At 43.1% G+C, this 19,485-nt stretch overlaps 1 protein-coding gene across 1 annotated transcript; it reads left to right on the forward strand.

The window, feature by feature from the left end:
- The first annotated feature begins 14,159 nt into the window (after positions 1–14,159).
- Positions 14,160–19,172, forward strand: Spr (sepiapterin reductase). The gene is made up of 3 exons (XM_027925270.2): positions 14,160–14,521; positions 15,189–15,479; positions 18,172–19,172. Exons 1-3 carry the CDS (start codon positions 14,200–14,202, stop codon positions 18,360–18,362), a joined length of 804 nt encoding a protein of 267 aa, XP_027781071.2. The 5' UTR covers positions 14,160–14,199; the 3' UTR covers positions 18,363–19,172.
- Positions 19,173–19,485: the final 313 nt, after the last annotated feature.

Here is a 19,485-nt window from a genome sequence, read left to right on the forward strand (position 1 = left end):
TATATCTTTCATGTGCATGCTGCTTCATACATCATTTGAGAAAATACTTGTCTTTAAACCTTGAATCCAGTAAGAGGACCCAATGGAACAGTATGATTTAAATTCTTAATTTACATGTTTCAGGTGGTTCCAAAGTGTCTTGTATATCCTGGTTTGCTTTGGCTGAAGGATATGGAAAAGGTTAACTCCCGTTCTGTTTATTGCCAGTAACCCATGATGCTATCTTTTTTTTTTTTTTTAAGGCTTCTGGTTGTTTTTGCATGTCCACATGTCTGGTGGAAAGGTACAAGAGTAGCTCATTTGATAATATCATTTACCTTTTTATTTAATCTTTTTGTGTGTGTGGTACTCAGGATTGAACCCAGAGTCCCTAACCAGTGAACCACATTCCCAGCCCTTTTAAATATTTCAACTAGAGACAGACTCTGCTGAGTTGCTCAGGGCCTCACTAAATTGCTGAGGCTGGCTTTGAACTTTCAATCCTCCTGCCTCAGCCTCCGAGCTGCTGGGATTACTGGTGTTTGACAGTTTAGAACAGTACTTTTGTCAAGCTTTTTAGGTAAATTTTTGCATAGTCTCAAAAGTAAGAGGAACTCTTTTATTGAAACATTTTTGGGGGTACCAGGGATTGAACTCAGGAACACTAGGCCACTAAGCCACATCCCCAGCCCTATTTTGTATTTTATTTAGAGACAGGGTCTCACTGAGTTGCTTAGCACCTTGCTTTAACTGAGGCTGGCTTTGAACTGGTGATCCTCCTACCTCAGCCTCCTGAGCCACTGGGATTAAGGGCCTGCACCACAGTGCCCGACTTGAAACATATTTTTTAAGTTGGCTGGTTTGAAATGTGATTAGTAAAACTAGAATTGATTTGGGACACCTCATTTTTCTATGAAAATAATTTATATTCATTCACCCCATCCCCTTAAACCCCAACCCCACCCTGGAATTGAACTCACATGCTAAGCACATGCTCTGCCATGGACACTGCCCCAGCCCCCCAGTTCCATTATTATATCTGGGTCAGTTATATTTGTGTTCCAGCAAAGGTGAGGTACCCAGGATTTTAGAGTTTCCCTTCTCATAAATTTCAGGAACAGCAAAGTTGATATTCTCCTTTTAAGCCATTGTTTTATTTGTAAACTGTTTTGCTGCTGTGACTGAAAGACCCAAACAGAACAACTGTAGAGGGGGAAAGGTTTATTTGGGGGCTCACAGTTTCAGAAGTCTCCTTCCATAGAAGGCTGGCTCCACTCCCCAGGGCTTGAGGTGAGGCTGAACATCATGGTAGAAGAATGTGGCAGAGGGGAGCAGTTCACATGATGATCAGGAAGCAGAGAGAGAAAGACTCCACTGGCCAGGTAGAAACATATACCCCCAATGAACCTCTTCCTCCAGCCACACTCCACCTGCCTCCAGTTATCACTCAGTTAATCCCACCAGGGATTAATTATCTGATTAGGTTAGGGCTATCATTTTCCTCCAAATCTTCTTGCATTGTCTCACCTGTGAGCCTTTGGGAGACACCTCACATCCAAACCCTAACAGCCACCTTCTCCAGATGTGAAAAATTCCCAAATAGAACTTTTTCTTGAATGACTCAATACTAAATGAAATTAAATACCTAAAAAATTCCAGGCACCGTAGCTCATGCTTGTAATCATAGTGGTGCTAGAGGCTGAGGCAAGAGGATCCCAAGTTCAAGGCCAGTCTCAGCAACTTAGTTAGCCCCTAAGCAACTTAGGGAAACCTTGTCTCAAAATAAAAAATAAAAAGATCTGGGATGTGGCTCAGTAATTAAGCATCCCTGGGTTCTATCCTCAGTACCAAACACACAAATAAATACCTAAAAATTAAATATAACACTTAAGGATTATTTTATTTGAGGATGTGAATGCTAAAATGCCAAGCAAATCTACAAATATTAAAATTCTAATATAATCTGTCTTTATTCTTTTTTCTTCAGGTACATTTATATTTTCCTTGAAGAAGCTATTATTTACTTATTTTTTAATACAGTATGCACTTAAGTGGTTTAAAAAATTCAAAATAATGCAGAAAGATACACTCTGAGTATACTCACTTTCACCCATATTCCCCTCCCCTTCCTGTTAGCTTTATAATTTATTTGGTATTTTTCCAGTATTTAATATGTGAATGTCAGAAAGTCCACATATAATGCAGGCATGCCTGTAATCCCAGGTAAGGATATATATATATATATATATATATATAACATAAATATATTATATTCATATAAATACACTCTCACACCCACACATACATATATCCCCCTTCTTACACAAAAGGTAGCATAATATATACTTTATTCTGTTCTTTCCTTTGCCTCTTCAGTCAATATATTTTGGAGATCTCTTACATTATTATATAGAGAATTTTTCATTCACTTTTACAGCTGCATATTATTCCATTATGTGGGGTAACCATAGTGTGTTTAACCAGGTCTATAACATTTGGATCTTTTCCAGTATTTTGTCATTAAAAGCAATGTTGCCAGGTATAATCTTAAACATGTAATTTCATATATGTGATGCATATTTGAAGGAGAATTTCAGAAGTGGGATTACAGGTGATAGGGTGAAAACATTTGTAAATAAGAATGATAGTTCCAATTGCCTTCCATGGGGCTGTAATCTTTAAAGCCCTCATCAGCAATATGTAAGAGGGGTACTCATGGGGCAGCTGAAAAAAAATCCCTCCTGCAAAATGGTAAACTTGACTTCCACCCAGAGCTCCATCTCTACAACTTATAACCATCTGGAGCCCCACATTCAACAAGCAAACCTCTGGAGGCAATGCCTTACAGGTTGATACTATTTTGATTTAAAAGACTGGCTCTCTTGAGGCTTACAGAATTCATGGGAAACATATAAAGAAATTAATAAAATGGTAAGTGAAAATATGAGAGTTAGATTCAGAAGAACCCATGAACTAATTGTGGGAACTCCACTGGAAGAGACTATAATGAGAGAACTTACATAAAGATCCCCATTAAATAATAAAAACTTGAGTTTTTATAATAAAAGGGCCCACTAAATTACCAAGAAGACATGGTTAGAGGATAGATGCTCAATAAATATATGTATAATAAATTAATGAATGGAAAAGTGAGAACTATGCCTAGACACATGAGATAGACTTTTGTGTGTGTGTGTGTGTGTGTGGTTTTGTGGTACTGGGAATTGAACCCAGGGGCACTCTACCACTAAGCTACATCCACAGCCTTTGTTTTTTATTTTGAAACAGTTTCTCATTAAGCTTTGAATCTGTGGCCTTGAATTTGTGACCCTCTTGCCTCATCCTCTGTAATCTCTGGGATTGCAGGTCACTGTGCCTAGACATGTCAGGTAGACTTTCAAAGTTTCCAGTAGAAATAGAAAATTCCACCAGGCAAGATGGTACATGCCTGTAATTCCAGCAACTCTGGAGACTGAATCAGGAGGATTACAAGTTTGAGGCCAGTCTCAGCAATTTAGGTCCTAAACAATTTAGTGAAACTCTTTCTCAAAATAAAAAATAAAAGGGCTGGAGGCATAGCCCTGGGCTCAATCCCCAGTACAAAAAAAAAAAAAAATTTCCTATATGAACCCAGGCAGGAACAAATGAGTTACCTACAAAACAAAAAAACAAAGAATATCAAGCTTCTTTTTAGGTTAACACTGAATGCTAGCAAGTTGATGAAGCATCATTTCAGAGTACCAAGGTAAATATTATGAGTCAATAATTCTGTGTTATATTAAGGGATTTGAGGGGAGGGGCAGGGCACCAGAGATTGAACCCAGGGATGCTTAACCACTGCCACATCTCCAGCCCTTTTATATTTTATTTAGAGATAGGATCTCACTAAATTGCTTAGGCTGGCTTTGAACATGTGAGCAGGAGGCAGGAGCCTCAGCTTCCCAGTCATTACAGATGTGCACCACAATGTTTGGTCTTCTATTAAGGTCTTGTTCATAAGAGAGGGCAACAGAAAGACACCTTTATATGTTAAAGGTCTCAAAAATGTACAACTCATTTTTTTTCTCTGAACACCCCCCCCCCAAAAAAAAACCCAAAGAAGTACTCCAGCTACCCAAGAAAGGAATCAAAATAAAGAACCTGAGTACAGATTTTGTTGTTGTTGTTGTAACTGTTGTTTTTAGTACTGGGGATTAAATCCAAAGGTGCTCTACCATGGAGCTACATCCCCAGTCCTTTTTATTTTTTTATTTTGAGACAGAGTCTTGCTAAGTTGCCAAGGCTTGCCTTGAACTTGTGATCCTCCTGCATCCGCCTCTTGAGTCACTGGGAGTAAAGGTGTACACCACCACACCTGGTTAGAATTTGAGTACATGGAAGATGTGATATAATAAAAATGTAGATAACCAGCGAGAACAGAAAAGCAGAGCGTTTAAATTTTTTTTTTGTTTCCATGCTGTCGAAACAGTGAAGATATTAAAAATAATTCATGAAGGAGAAAACATAATGTATAAAACAAAATACTAATAAGCTGAATCAAAAGGCTGTACTATCATTTGGATATGAAGCGTCCTCCAGAGTATCATATGATAAATAGGCTTGGTGACCAGAGGGTGGTGCTGCTGGGAGATGGTTAGAAACTAATGGATGGAGCCTAATGAAGGGAATTTAGGCCATGGCGGGGGTGGGGGGGGGGGTGGGGGGAAGGGGCGTCACGCCCCGGAGTGGAGGGGTACTGGGATCCAGGCCCCTTCCTCTCTCTTTTCTTTCCACCCACCACGAGGTGGACGGGTTTCCTCCACCAGGCACTCCTGACAGGATATTCTGCCTCATCAAAGGCCCAGAGGCAAGAGGGCCAAGAAAACACGAGACAAATCTTTCCTCCTTTAAATGCATTTCTCAGTATTCTGTCACAGTGGTGAAAAACTGACTTACACGGGCTACATGAATTTTTTTTTTTAAGAAGAGGAAAAGTTTATTTTAGGGTGTATGGCTTCAGAGGCCTCAGTCCATAGTCAAACAGCTCCATTTCTCGGGGCTTGAAGTGAGGCTGAACATCATGACAGAAGAGTGTGATGGAGGGAAGCAGTTCACATGTAGATCAACAAGCAGACAGAGAGACTCCAGTCTCCAGATGCAAAATATATACCCCAAAGCCATGGCCCCAGTGACCCACCTCCATCACCACTCGGTTAATCCCATCAAGGGGATTAATTTGCTGATTGGATTAAGGCCATCATGACACAATGGTTACTCCTCTAAACCTTTTTGCATTGTCTCACACATGAGCTGTTGCAGGCACCTCACATCCCCTAGCCCCCAGAAGCTCCTGACCATCTCACAATGCAAAATGTATTTGTCCATTTCCAAGAGTCTCCATAGTCTCAACAGTTTCAAGATTGCCCCAAATTTCAAATCCAAAGTCACTTCTGAGACTCAGGGAAAATATGCACCGTGAGTTCCTGTAAAAAATTTAAAGCTATTTACAAGTCTGCAGTATATAAAGGGACAGAATAAACATTTCCATTCACAAAAATAGGGGCATAGAAAGAAGGGGTGGGACCAAAGCAAGTCTGAAATCCACCTGGGAAAACAAGTCCTGTACCTCCACGTCTGGCATCTGGGGCATGTGGCATGGTGATGTGTAGCTCCTCTCTGTGGCCTTATTGCAGCCCAAGTGGCCTTTCTTTTGGCTTGTCTCAGCTTGATTCCTGCAGTGTTCCTTGGCAGGCATTCCATGGTATCAGCATTTCCTAATCTCGGGGGTCTCCACTGCATCTCTGGCTTCCTCCTCACATCTCCACGCATTGCCCTCTCAGGGGTTGCGCACAGGAACTCTGATCCTGCTGCACTTTGCCTGGCCTCCCAGACCTTCCTTTGAAATCTTGCTGGAAGCCTCCATGACCCCCTAACTCCAGCATCCTGCATACCAGCAGAACCAGCACCATGTGGTTGACACCAAGGTCTGCCGCCATCTCAAGCTGTACCCAAACCTCCAGGAACCCTGGTTGCAGCAGCCTCTGAGTGCCTGGGTGGCTGAGCACGTTGAAAAAAAATCTCCTAGGCCCCCTGGTGCAAGAAGGGTGCCCCACTGATATCGTCTCAAGAGAATTTTTATTCTTACTTCCTTGAGTCTGAGATGGTGTGGTCTTGCCAGCACCTGAGATGCCCTCAAACCATCTTTCTTATTGTCTCTGGGCAAAGTTTTTAGCATTTTTTTTAGTGGTCTTACTGTCTTTAACAACTGCAACTTCCTAGCCCCAGTTTTACTCCGACCTTTCAAGTCCAAGTTTTTCAAATCTTTCCCCTCTGCTTTCTGTTTCTGATGATCACAATAAATTTGGCTAAACACTATCCGCAATATCCACGGCATGGCCTGAATGCTATGTTGTCTTTCTTATTTCTTCCACTAGAATATGAAGTCCATTGATTTTAAAATCAGCTTCACAGAAAGTTTCAGGACACGGGCAAAATGCAAACCAGCTCTCAGCCAGAACACAACATGAATGGCATCCAGTCCAATTACCAATAGTGTCCACCTTTTCCTCTAAATCCTCTTGAGCCCTGCCTTCACTGTCCATGATCCTATTAGCATTCTGGTTTTCTGAGATCCCACCAGAATTGGCCATTAAGCTCCACTTACAACAATCTAAAGCATTTCCAGTTTGCACTGCTAAACATCTAAAAAATTTCTCCACCAATTAAAAAATGATCCAAATACTTATGAACCACATGGTCCAGTTAGTCACAATAAAGAGTCTGCTGCTGGTAACAATTTTTGTTTTAGCTTTTTCACCGCTTTGACTAAAAGACCCAACCAGCACAATTGAAAAGAGGAAAAGTTTATTTGGGGGCTCATAGTCTCAGAGGTCTCAGTCTATAGGCAGCAGACTCCATTCCTTGGGGCTTGAATGAGGATAAACATCATGATAGTAGAGTGGCTATGTGAAAAATTTTTTTTTTCAGTACCGGGATTGAACCCAGGGGCACTCTACCACTGACCTATAACTCCATGCTTTTTAATTTTTATTTTGAGACAAAGACTCACCAAGATGTTCAAAATGGCCTCAAACTTGCAATCCTTTGGAGACTCCTCAGCCTCCTGAGTTGCTGGAATCTCAGGTGTGCGCCATTGTGCTCCAGACCCCCAAAGTACATAGTCATGCTGTTTTCCCCAACACATAATTTATTTTAAATCAGTTTATTTAAAGTTGCTTTTTTGTTACATTTGTTCTTTTTAGTTACACATGACAGTAGAATGTATTTGACATATCATACATAGATGGAGTATAACTTCCATTTTTGTGGTTGTACCTGATGTGGAGTTCACTGATCATGCATTCATATATGAACATAGGAAAGTTATATCTGATTCATTTTATCTTTTCCATTCCTATCCCCACCTTCCCTCCATTCCCCATAACAATGGAATATTATGTATACATAATATTCCATTATGTATACATACCATGTTGAATTTTTTAATTACTTTGGCATATGTATTGTTCTAGGAACCCAACCTGCAGCTTCACACATGCTAGGAAAACCTACTACCCACCATTGAGCCACATCCCCAGCCCAATGTTTTGATTTTAATCTTGATAGAAAAACACAAGTGTATGAATTTATAATTTTATTTCAAAAGCAAAATCTGTATACTTAAAGTAGGATTGTAACTTCCAAATCAGTAAGAGATAAAGCAAGTATAACAAAAGAAACTTGAATAAAGAAAAAGTAAATAAAAAGAAGCCTCAAAGAAGCCTAGAGATAGGAAGCCTAATAGAAAAATGGGCAAAGAGCATGAACAAAGAGTTTAAAGGGTAAGAAAAAAAAATGTACAGCCTGGGGCTGAGGAATAGCTCAGGGGTAGAGCTTCTGCCTGGCATGCCTGAGGCCCTGGTTTCCATCCCCAGCACCGCAACTAAAGAACAACCTTCCTAAAATCCAAAGAAATAAAGGAAGGCCGGTGTGTACTCAGGAGTAGAATGTCTGCCCAACATGTATAAGACCCCAGGTTTAATCCCTGCACCACGAAGAAGGGCGGTGGGGCAGAAAGAAGAAAGAAACATAGTGAAATGGACATGCTTACCTAGGTTGGAGTATAAACTTGTTTTAATCTTTTTAAAGCTCATTTTGACAATATCTATTTGAGTGAAGAATATTCAAGTCCTTTTATCAGTTTCCCAGGATTTTATAAATTATTTTCTTTTATAAAAGTTGGTCAAACATGGGGCTCATGTATCTTTATACTCAGACTGGCAATGGGACTGTTTCCATTTCCGTATCAAACATACCAAAAAGAGAGACAGTAATATAATGGGCCTCATTGTGTCCATAAGCTAGATTCGATACTAAAATTAATGTCAAGGTTTTGCCTCCCCTTGCTTTATCTATTTTCTCCCTCTGTGTGTGTGTGTGTGTTACTGAAATTTCTTAAAGCAAATCCCAGATTTTGTGTTACTATATGTCTAAAAACTTTGATAATTTTCTTAAATAATCATATGCCATTATCATGCCTTAAAAGATTAAAAATAGGGCTGGAGTTGTGGCTCAGCGGTAGAGCACTCACCCAGCACATGCAAGGCTCTGAGTTTGATCCTCAGTACCACATAAAAATAAATTTTAAAAATAAAGGTATTGTGTCCAACTAAAAAATAAATATTTAAAAAGATTAAAAATAAATCATTCACATCAATTAACACCCATATTGAAATTTACACAAGCATGTAAAAATGTGTTTTTACATTGATTTGGTTGAATCGGGAACCATATACTATATACACACACATGTGACGGAGATTGAACCCAGGTTTGCTTAACCACTGAGCCATATCCCCAGCTCCCTTTTAGGTTTTGAGACAGGGCCTTGCCAAGTTGCTGAGGTTGGTTTCAAAATAGCAATCCTCCTGCCTCAGTATCCCTACTTGCTGGGATTACAGGTATGGGCTACCTCACCAGGCATAAAATCTGTGTTTTCAATTTAGTTGTAATGTCCCTAATATAAAGTAATCCCTCCTTTTTTTTTTTGTTTGCCATTGACTCAAAGAAATTCATCATAAAGACTCATGTTCTAGATTTTTTTCTGCTTTCTTAATTCATTTTTCACTTCCCAACTCTCAAATACTCTAAAGGGTTGCTGTGGAGTTTACATTTCACCACATCAAAAGGCACATAATACAGAACCTGAACTTCAGATAAAAGTGACCTTTCAATTCAGATAGGGACAATCCTGTCCCTCTGTTGTAAATTTCCCCATGAACTTTTCATCTAATTGTTTGACCCATTGATAATCTTTGCCTCACTCAATCGTTTTATTAGAGGTTTAAAAATTGTAATTTTTTTTCTTCCTGTCATTTCCTCTACATGTATCCGCTGAAATTTTTCTATCATTCCTCATTAATTAAAGCCAACAGCTTCTTGCATGAGGGTTCCAATTTCTCCACTGCCTTGTCAAAACTTACTATGTCTTTTTTCAAATATACAAATTATTCATTTAATGAATACTTACTATGTCTACATAGTGTTATGTTCTTTGACGAAGCACATATTTATTCATCCCCAGCCCTTCTTTTAATTTTATTTTGAGACAGGATCTCACTAAGTTGCTGAGGCTGACCTATAACTTGCTATCCACCTGCCTCAGCCTCTTGAAGAGCTGGGGTTGCAAGTGTGAGCACAGTTCCTGACTTCTACTAATCTTTGTATCTACAGGGCACAACACAGTGGAAGATGCACAATAAGTAATGAATATTTATTCATCAACACCGAAACTCGCAAGTTCTCATGTGCTTAATAGTTTACAAGGCACATTCACATATTTTTCTTCATGTCACCTGGATATGAACACGAATAAGTACTGCATACTTAGTAGCACACTATGGTCTTTTTTATTTATAACCATCCTAATGGGCGTGAAGTGGCATCACATTTTGGTTTTGATTTGTGTTTCCCTGATGGCTAGTTGATGGTAAGTATATTTTTATGTGCTTATTGATCATTTGTATGTTTTCTTTGGAGAAATGTTTGTTCAGATCCTTTGCCCACTTTTAAATTGGGTTATTTGTCTTTTCTATCATAAAGTTTATGGTTCTGAAAAAATTTGGGTGAATAACTTTCTCTGAACAAAATAGATTGACTCTGTAGAATGCAGTTATTGGGGGAGGGGGTCTTTTGGTAATTTTTTTTGTACCAGGGATTGAACCCAGGAGTGCTTAACCACTGAGTAACCTCTCCAGCCCTTTTTATTTTGAGAGAGGGTCTCGCTAAGTTGCTAAGGTCTTGCTATGTGGAGGAAGCTGGCTTTGAACTTGTAATCCTCCTGCCTCAGCCTCCTGAGCAGCTGGGATTAGAGGGTTGAAATTCCCCTTTTTATCAATAGGGGCTTCTCTGTACAGCTTATCCCCTTCCTCATCTTAAACCAATTGTGCACTGTTGTGAGCAACTATTTCTGGTAATGCTAAATGGTGCCCATATCTCCTTATCAAAACAAGCAAAATGACATCGTCAGCATCCGTGCCATTTAACTTCTCACTAAACATGGTGAGGAACATGGTGGAGTTGATGGACCTGGAGCCTCATTCATCATGACATCCAGATATTCATCAGTTGAATTTTTTTCCCAGTGAGGCAAATCTTCCTTGTCGATGAAACCATCTCTGTTCTGTAAAGCATGTTGAAGGCCTCTTGGAACTCATAAATCTGTGTCTGGTCAAACATGCTAAGCACATTGGATAGTGCGTGCTGAGGGTGGTCTTGATCTTTGCCTTTTTGCTCCCAACGTGGTGGCGATTAAATCCCTACACAGCTACAAGATTCAGAACACCTCAGCGAATCTCCTTGGGTTAGTTGTTGCTTTTATTATTGACTTGTAAGTATGAGTGACTTTTGAAACTTTATTTAGAAATAATTTCAGACTTTTCTTTCTTTTTTTTTTTTTTCAGTTCTAGGATTGAACCCAGGGCCTCACATATGCTAGGTAAGTGCTCTACCCCGAGATACATTTACAACCTTAATTTCGTACTTTTTAAAAAGTTGAGAAATAGAATAAAGCACTCCTGAATAGCCAGGTGTGGTGATACATGCCTGTAATACTAACAACTTGGGAGTCTGAAGCAGGAGGATCACAAGTTTGAAGCCAACATGGACAATTTAGCAAGACCCTGTTTCAAAAATAAAAAAATAAATAAATAAAAGGACTGGGGATATAGATTAGTGGTAGAGCACCCCTGAGTTCAATCACCAGTATGGGAGAGGGGAGTGGTGGGAAGCCTCCTGAAGAGCTTTAACCCAGATTTCCTAAATATTTACATTTTACCACATTTGCTTGATTCATTCTATTTTTTCCTAAGACATTTGAGAGTGTGTTTCAGATATGATACCCCTTTACCTCTAAATACTTCACTGTATTTCCAAAAATATAACAATAGTTCACTAGTCAAAAGCAGAAAAAGATGCGATGCTAGTAATTAACCCTACATATCTTACACAAAATTCACCAATTTCTCTACTAATGACCTTTATCAGATTTAGGCTTTTAACACTATTTTAATATATTCCTTACCTTTTGGGCATGTGTACCTTTAAAAACATACTACTGCTGGGCTGGCCATGTATGCTTGTAACCCCAGTGACTTGGAAGGCTAAGGTAGAAGGATCACAAATTCTAGGCAAGCCTCAGAAAACAGTGAGACCCTGTCTCAAAATAAAAAATACAAAGGACTGGGGACGAAGCTCTGTGATCAAGTGCCCCTGGGCTCAAGCGCTAGTATCAAAAAACAAAAACAAAAAACCCCAAAACAAAAAAAGAACAAAAAGAAAAAAACCCAAACAATGCTGTGGATATAGCTCAGTTGGTTTAATGCTCACCTAGTGTGCACAAGGCCCTGGGTTCAATCCTTTGTAATTAACACACCAGCAAGAAAAAAAAAAACCCCACAATACTGTCAATTGCTACTACAGTGGTTCCCAGACTTGTACATGAGAATCATCTGGAGATCTTTTAAATTTTTTAAGTTCATGTCAGTGAGACCCAGTAGTTATGAAATGCCTAGTGACTCCAATGTGCAGACAGATTTAGGAAATTTTGTGCTGTTTTCAAAGGAATTCTATGGGCTGTGTTGCCCCTGAGATGTTATTTGTGAGACTGGCAGTGAGGGGACACCTGGGGCAGATAAACATCTTCCTGGGAGGGGAAGAACTTTTGAGGTTCTGCCAGACCAAGCAAACTGCTGTCCTTGGGGGCTTTTCCTAAAAGGCTCCTTATAGAAGCAACAATTTCCAGAGTCAATTTCTGATTTTCATCCATCTCTTCATTGTTCTCTCCTATTCTTCAGAGCCTAGCACATAAATGTCCAATGAATTCATGGATGAAATTGTGCTTTCACCAAACTATTTTCTAAGGCCCAGAGAGCAGGGGAAAGGTATTAAATTTATTTGGAGGCAAAATCTCAGGGGTGAAGCAATAACACTGAGGCATAGGAGTCTAAGAAATCTTAACAGAAGTGGTGGTGGGGTTGGGATAGGTATGAGTTCCTCAGAACCTACCTAATAAGGGAAGAAAGCTTTTTATAAATCTGTGCTTTGGTGCATACCTGTATCCCAGTGACTCAAGAGGCTGAGGCAGGTAATCAAAAGTTCTAAACAAGTATCAGCAGCTTAGCAAGGCCCTCAGCAACTTAGAAAGATCCTTTCTTAAAATAAAAAATAATTTTAGCTCCGTGGTAGAATCTTAGGGTTCAATCCCCAGTATGTGATTGGGGTTTATATCTCTTGGGGAGCCACTGTGGCACTGCAGTCCTCCTAGAGCTGTGCAATAAACATCAAGCAAACACATTTGTGTCTTTTCACAATGTCAGAAGTTGTTGAATAACAATAAATGCATAGGTTACAATTTTTATCTGTGGCAGTTCTCTGAATATTTGTGGGTCACCTGGTAGTCCCTAAGCCAGGCTAATACAAGTTATTTTATTCCAATCATAATTTCTAATATATGTAATAGCCAATTCATATATCATACTTCACCCAATGATATACACATGTAGGTCACAGACTGGGGTTCAGAAGGTCATAGGGTTACAGGATCCTGAGCCAAGAGCACAGGATGAGAGATGAATCTAGAGTTAAAGATCATCAATGCAGGTGGTCAGAGAAGGATTGCAATGAACCAGTGCCGCAGAGTTGTCAAAGCAGAGGGTTCCTAAAGATGAAGGGCGGTAGGTAGTTTCAGTTTCAGAGTGACCAATGTGAGCTTTGCGTGGTCATCATGGGAAGGAGAAAACATGCTCTGCTAAAGCCTGAGGACAGAGGTTCATAGCTGTGGTGATTTTTCTGAGCAAGGCTCTTGGTGAGTGACCAGGTGACAGGGTCAGGGTGCCTGCTGCATGCAGTCTCAGGGCATTTTTCTTTCACTGTGTTTTTATAGGTGTGTGTGTGGGGGGGCACCTGATAATGTTGATTCTCTCCTGTGTCTGGTGTTCCTCATATGATTTGGGATGTCCATGAATCCAGCTACTCCTTGATTTATTTTGCACATATAAGCTGTTTACCAATTTGTGCCTGAAGGTTGTTCTGGGCAGATGGTGGTTGTATACTTGTACAAACAAGGTCTAGAGCCATTCTACCTTGGCACTTGAACTTAAAATGGGGTGGCTCATTGCTAACTACTGCTATACAAAACGGAGAAACTCGGGTTTAGGCAGTGTCTGAAAACTTCTGTTTTATACATGATGGAATAACTCAGAGCTGGGCACTGACTGCTCTCCACAGACAGGGTGGGTAATTCTCTAAGCCCAGCAGGTACCCCGGCCCTACAAGGCATGGGCTTCCTTCAGGGCCGGTCACTAGGAGGCAAGGAGCAAGGCAACCTACACTGGAGGTCAGGAGTGTAAGGAAGCTGGGTCTGAGCTGGAAGGCAATCCCACAGCCCTGTGCTAGCAGTTGGTTTAACGGTTTGGCGAGCTGGAGTGACCGGTGAGCACCAGGGAACCCCGGGAACGCGGCCAACGGCTGGAGCCGCCCCCTGGCCCTTCCTAGTTACCTAATCGCGCAGACTCTGGAAGTCTGCACTCCCACTTCTCCACTTCCGCCAGGGAATCATTTCCAGCCCCAGGCGCCTGAAACCTTAGGTTTCGCCCCCGCCCTGCTGAACAGCTCCTCCCACCGCCACAGCCCCGCCCCAGGTCTTAAGGGTCTCAGATCTCTGGAGCACCTGAGATCAGTGGCATGGAGCCTGGGAGCCACAGGGAAGGCGGCTTTGGCCGCACGGTGTGCGTGCTCACCGGGGCCTCCCGCGGCTTCGGCCGCACGCTGGCTCAGCTCCTGGCGGGGCTGCTGTCCCCCGGCTCGGTGTTGCTCCTAACCGCCCGCAACGAGGAGGCGCTGAAGCAGCTGGAGGCAGAGCTGGTCGCTGAGCACCCAGGCCTGCGCGTGGTGTGGGTGCCCGCCGACCTGGGCTCGGATGCCGGCCTTCAGCAGCTGCTTGGAGCCCTGCGTGACCTCCCCAGACCCGAAGGGCTTCAGCGGCTGCTGCTTATAAACAACGCTGGTGAGACGCCGGGGCTGGCGCGGACTCTCCATTTAAGCGTTCACTTCCCACCCCCACCCACGGGAAAAGAAAGGGCGATTCCTCGGCCATCAGACTAGGTGGCTGAGAGCCCAGACGCCCAGTGGTTACAGTTTGGGTGGCACCCAGGTGCAAAACGTAGAGGAGCAAGGCCGGGTGCACTCGAGGTGACCTGGCCCTCACCCTGACAAGGTTTGCCCAAACAAGTTCTCTAAGGCGTCCATAGAACTTTCCAGAACTCCTTGCGCAGCGCCCTCTAGCGAGAGCCTAAGTCCAAACATGATGTCTCCAAATTGCTTTGCTTCTCTAAACTGTCCCTAGAGCTCCGCCCCACCCTCTCATTGGGCAGTTTGGGTAGGTGGTCTCCTCTCCACCCATTAGTCTTTCTGCAGAGCTTCAGAAGCAGGAAACGCCTTGAGAAGTGCTAGGTGGATGTTTGCTCTCGGTCTGGATGGGAAGGGGGTTTCTGGAGGAATTGAGGGAGGGCCCTAGGAGGAGAAAGCCCCTCCCATGCTGGGTTATTTCTTTTGCTTCCCACACTCCTGGTGCTGGGGATTGAACCCACAGCCTCCCACGTGCTAGACAAGTGCTCTACCTTAGAACTACATCCTGGTGCTTCACTGAGTTATTTCCACCTCTGGTATTTCAGCCACTCTTGGGGATGTTTCCAAAGGTTTCCTGAACCTGAGTGACCCAGCTGAAGCAAACAGCTATTGGGCTCTGAACTTGACTTCCTCACTCTGCCTGACCTCCAGCACCCTGAAGGCCTTCCAGGACTGTCCTGGCTTGATTAGGACAGTGGTTAACATCTCATCCATTTGTGCCCTTCAGCCCTTTAGGGGTTGGGCATTGTATTGTGCAGGGAAGGCTGCCCGCGAAATGATGTTCCAAGTCCTGGCTGCAGAAGAACCGAGTGTGAGGGTGCTGAGCTATTCCCCAGGTAGGTGGAAGGTACTGCCATCGCTGTCCCCCAGAACTGGCTGGTCCCCCCTGAGGGCTGGATAAAAGGCCTAGCCTGTCTCTCTGGGGAAGGACCCACAAGGTATGTTGTTCCTGAATCATGATCCTCACCCGCTAAGGTGACATGTACATAGCAGGGAAGTTAGAGCTTGCAGGAACAGTGGATGAAGACAGAGAGTAGGGATTGGCCTGGAATAGAGAGTGGCACAGGGAAGTCTGAGATGTTAGATGAACACTAGGATTTGAATTCTGGGCCCCAACCACCTCTCATATGAAATGGGAAAGATACTACCTGTCTCACAGGGTAGTTGGGGAGAAGAAGGAGATAGTGTATATGAAAATGATCCTCAGCAATGAAGTACTCTCCTAGAATTTCTAGTTGTTCCATAGGACTTGTCACACTGCATGACCTTCATAGGTGTACTTGATGGGAAAACTGGTTCATCTGTGTGTGCCCAGCAGCTAGCTAGCAAAGCTCCACTGGGGCAGTTTGCAGGGAGTGTTAGTTGAGTGACATGCAGACAGGCATTGTTGAGTGGTGACAACCTAGGCTGAACTGGGCTGGAACCCTTGCAGTGGGTGATGCTGGGATGAATAAGATCATTCCCTGTCCTTGTGGAAGTTGAAAGGTATGGGGTCTTGGGACACCTGATGTGGTTTCTGACCTCTCCACCCAAATACCACATGCCAGGGCCTTTATTCTAGACTTGCAGTTCCCGCGGTTTAGAAGGGGGTGACAGGGCTGTGGTTGAATGTCTGAGCAGCCAGGTAGAGATCCAGCTTTGTGTCCTGGGGACAGAGTATTAGAGTGTCCTGCCCAAAGCCCAGATGCGGCAAGATCAGGATTCTACCTTGCTTCCAAGTCTGTGATCATTTCTGTGCTGCGTCTCATGTTCTCCCATTGCTCCCACCCCAATAAACTCATGCAGTTATTCTGGAGCCAACACGCCAGCTCATCACGTGCTCTGAGCTCATTCAGAACACAGTGACCGAATGTCAGTTAAGCTAGAAGTGGAGATCGCAGATGGCCACATGGCTAGGTTTGATGTCAGGAGTCTGGGTGTTCTGAGAGAGCTGAGATTTCTAGGAGCTCCCCAGGGCCTTTGTACAAGGCAGAGACCAATTTGGTTTTCATTTCAGTCTCTGGAAGAATGTTCTAACAGGTGTCCAAAGTTAGAGTGGGCTATTTGGAAAGGTAGCACATCTCCTGTCATCAGGATGAGAAGCGATTAGAAGGTGTTTGAATGTTAGAAGATGATATTCTTTCCAGTCCTGAGATTCTTGTTATTTTCTGTCCCTCAGGATCATTAACTCTAGATTCTGGGATGGTGTGATTTCTGTATGAAGAATAGCAAGTGCTTACAAGTGCTCAAAAGAGAACAACAGTTCCTTTCAGATGGGGAGACTAGGAATGATTTTACTGGAGGTAGATGAACTCTGTATTGACCCATGAGGGCTATTTAGATGTTGGCAGGTGGTAGACATGTCCCAGAAGTGCAGGTAAAGAAGGGAAAGTGGGTTATGGAGTGACAGTCCTTGCAGTTTGGAAGCTGGGTGTGCTCAGTAGGAAGTGATAAGGGACCTTGAGTACTTGGCAGTTAATTCAGAAAACTGGTCAGGGGTAATGGAAGATTAGAAAAGACAAGAAAGAAAGAGGGCTGGGGTTGTGGCTCAGTGGCAGAGCGCTTGCCTTGCACACATGAGGCACTGGGTTCAATCCTCAGCATCAAAGACATTGTGTCCGCGTATAACTAAGAAATTAGAGAGAGAGAGAGAGAGAGAAAGAAAGCTGAGACCAATTGGTTCATTATACCCTGATGGAAATGTAATGACCCAGAGCTAGCTCAGAGGGTTTATTACATAAGTTTCTTCAAAGCATGCAGGATGAAGGATGAACTTCTGGGTTATCCCATTATAATTATTAGCTTGTACTCATAATTCTTTACCCCCAGCAACTGGTATCTAAACTAATGGTCTAAACTGATACTGTCATGGGAAGCACAGAACAGGGCATTACCATGGCAACTGGGCAGTCTCAACTAGTTCCTTTGCACAAGGAGTTCCCAGCACAGGTGCGCTCTGGTCGCTGGACATCCATGACTGTGATTCATACCACCTCTCAGATAGGAAGTCCTGAGGGGTTTTCAGCAGAGAAATGGGCATGATATTTTAGAAAAATGAGTTTAGCAGAAGGGTGGGTTGAAGCACCCACCCTTGAAAAGGAAGGGCCTGGTTGTCAGGGTATGTAGATGCAGGAGGATCCTGCCTGGGACCTGGCTGGCTGTGGGCAGAGGGCAAGGTGGGAGGAGGGCACCAGGGGTTTTAAATATTTCATGTGTAGAAGTGGGAAAGTCGAGAGAAGGTGCTGCAGGACTGGAGTTAGTGTGTGCTTTGCACGTGTAAGGCCCTGAGCTTCATCTCCAGCACCACATTGAAAACAAATGGAAAAGAGAGAGAGAAGGTACTGTTTGGGCAGGTGGTGAGGGGTGATGACAACAGGGTAGTTTGTTGGGGGGAACCGTGTTTTGTGTGGGCTTTGGAATTTGAGTTGGGAACTCCGTAGTGACAAAGTAGCATCTTTGGCCAACTCCGACCAAGCATTTCAGCCCAAATGAAGTATTGCCTCTGGCCAGACCTGACTCGGCTCCATTCTTCTGCTTTTTATCCTCTAGGTCCCCTGGACACAGACATGCAGCAGTTGGCCCGGGAGACCTCAGTGGATCCAGACTTACGAAAAAGGCTACAGGATCTGAAGACAAAGGGGGAGCTGGTGGATTGCGGGATGTCAGCCCAGAAGCTGCTGAACTTGCTGCAAACAGACACGTTCGAGTCCGGAGCCCATATAGACTTCTATAGTAAATAGCCCGTGTCTTTGGCTTCCTGGGCATTTTGAGCTCTACTTTTGGGCACATCTCAGGAGCCCCTGTGGCTGCCCACACCCTTTCTCAAAGCCCCCTGCCAACCCTGCCCAACACAGATAACCACTCATGCCTACTGCCCTGCCTGCAAAGGCAGCCAGTGGGAGTGGCTGGTGTCACCAGATGTCAGGATCTCTGTCATGCAGCCTGGCTGAGAAAGGTTATGGGTGTTGTAGTTCTCTATCCCCAGGAACAGAATTTTAGGAGTGGGAAAAGTCGCTGAAACACCGAAGAGACAAGTTTGGGACTCTTGCCCCTGGCTGGTCCATGGGAAAGGAGGGAGTGATGTGATGTGAAGGGTGGCCCATGTAGACTCACAGGTGGCCTGGAGGGAAAGAGGACAGAGCAGGTTCCAGCCCACACAGATACCCTTTGCTCAGGATAATGAGATCTTCTGTTGAATTTCCTGTCTTTATCCTGATGCCTTCTTTTAGAACTGACCTTCCCTCTAGGCTGGGCGTTTATGTACATGAAGAAGGCAGATACAAGTAAAAGGAGGCTCAATCTTCATTAATGCCTGCATCCTACTCTCAGAGAGCTCATAGCTGGGATTATGGGTGTGCACCTTCATGCCCCATGTTCTATTAAGGTCTTGTTCATAAGGGAGGGCAACAGAAAGACATGTTTATATTTTAAAGGTCTCAATAATAAACTATTTTTTTCTCTGAACACCAAAAAAAATAAATAAATAAAAATGCCAAAGAATTACTCCAGATGCCCAAGAAAGGAATCAAAATAAAGAACCTGAGTACATATTTTGATGTTGTATCTGTTGTTTTTAGTTTGGGGCATTGAACCCAAGGGTGCCCTACCATGGAGCTACATCCCCAGGACTTTTTATTTTTTATTTTGAGACAGGGTCTTGTTAAGTTGCCAAGGCTTGCCTTGAACTTGTGATCCTCCTACCTCAGCCTCCTGAGTCACTGGGTTTACAGGTATGCACCACCACACCTGGTTAGAACTTGAATACATAGAAGATGTGGTATAATAAAAATGTAGATAACCAGTGAGAACAGAAGAGTGTTTAAATATATTTTTTGTTTCCATGCTGTTAAAACTGAAGATACC

This window comes from Marmota flaviventris, chromosome 14 (genome assembly GCF_047511675.1).
Source record: "Marmota flaviventris isolate mMarFla1 chromosome 14, mMarFla1.hap1, whole genome shotgun sequence".
Taxonomy (NCBI): domain Eukaryota; kingdom Metazoa; phylum Chordata; class Mammalia; order Rodentia; family Sciuridae; genus Marmota; species Marmota flaviventris.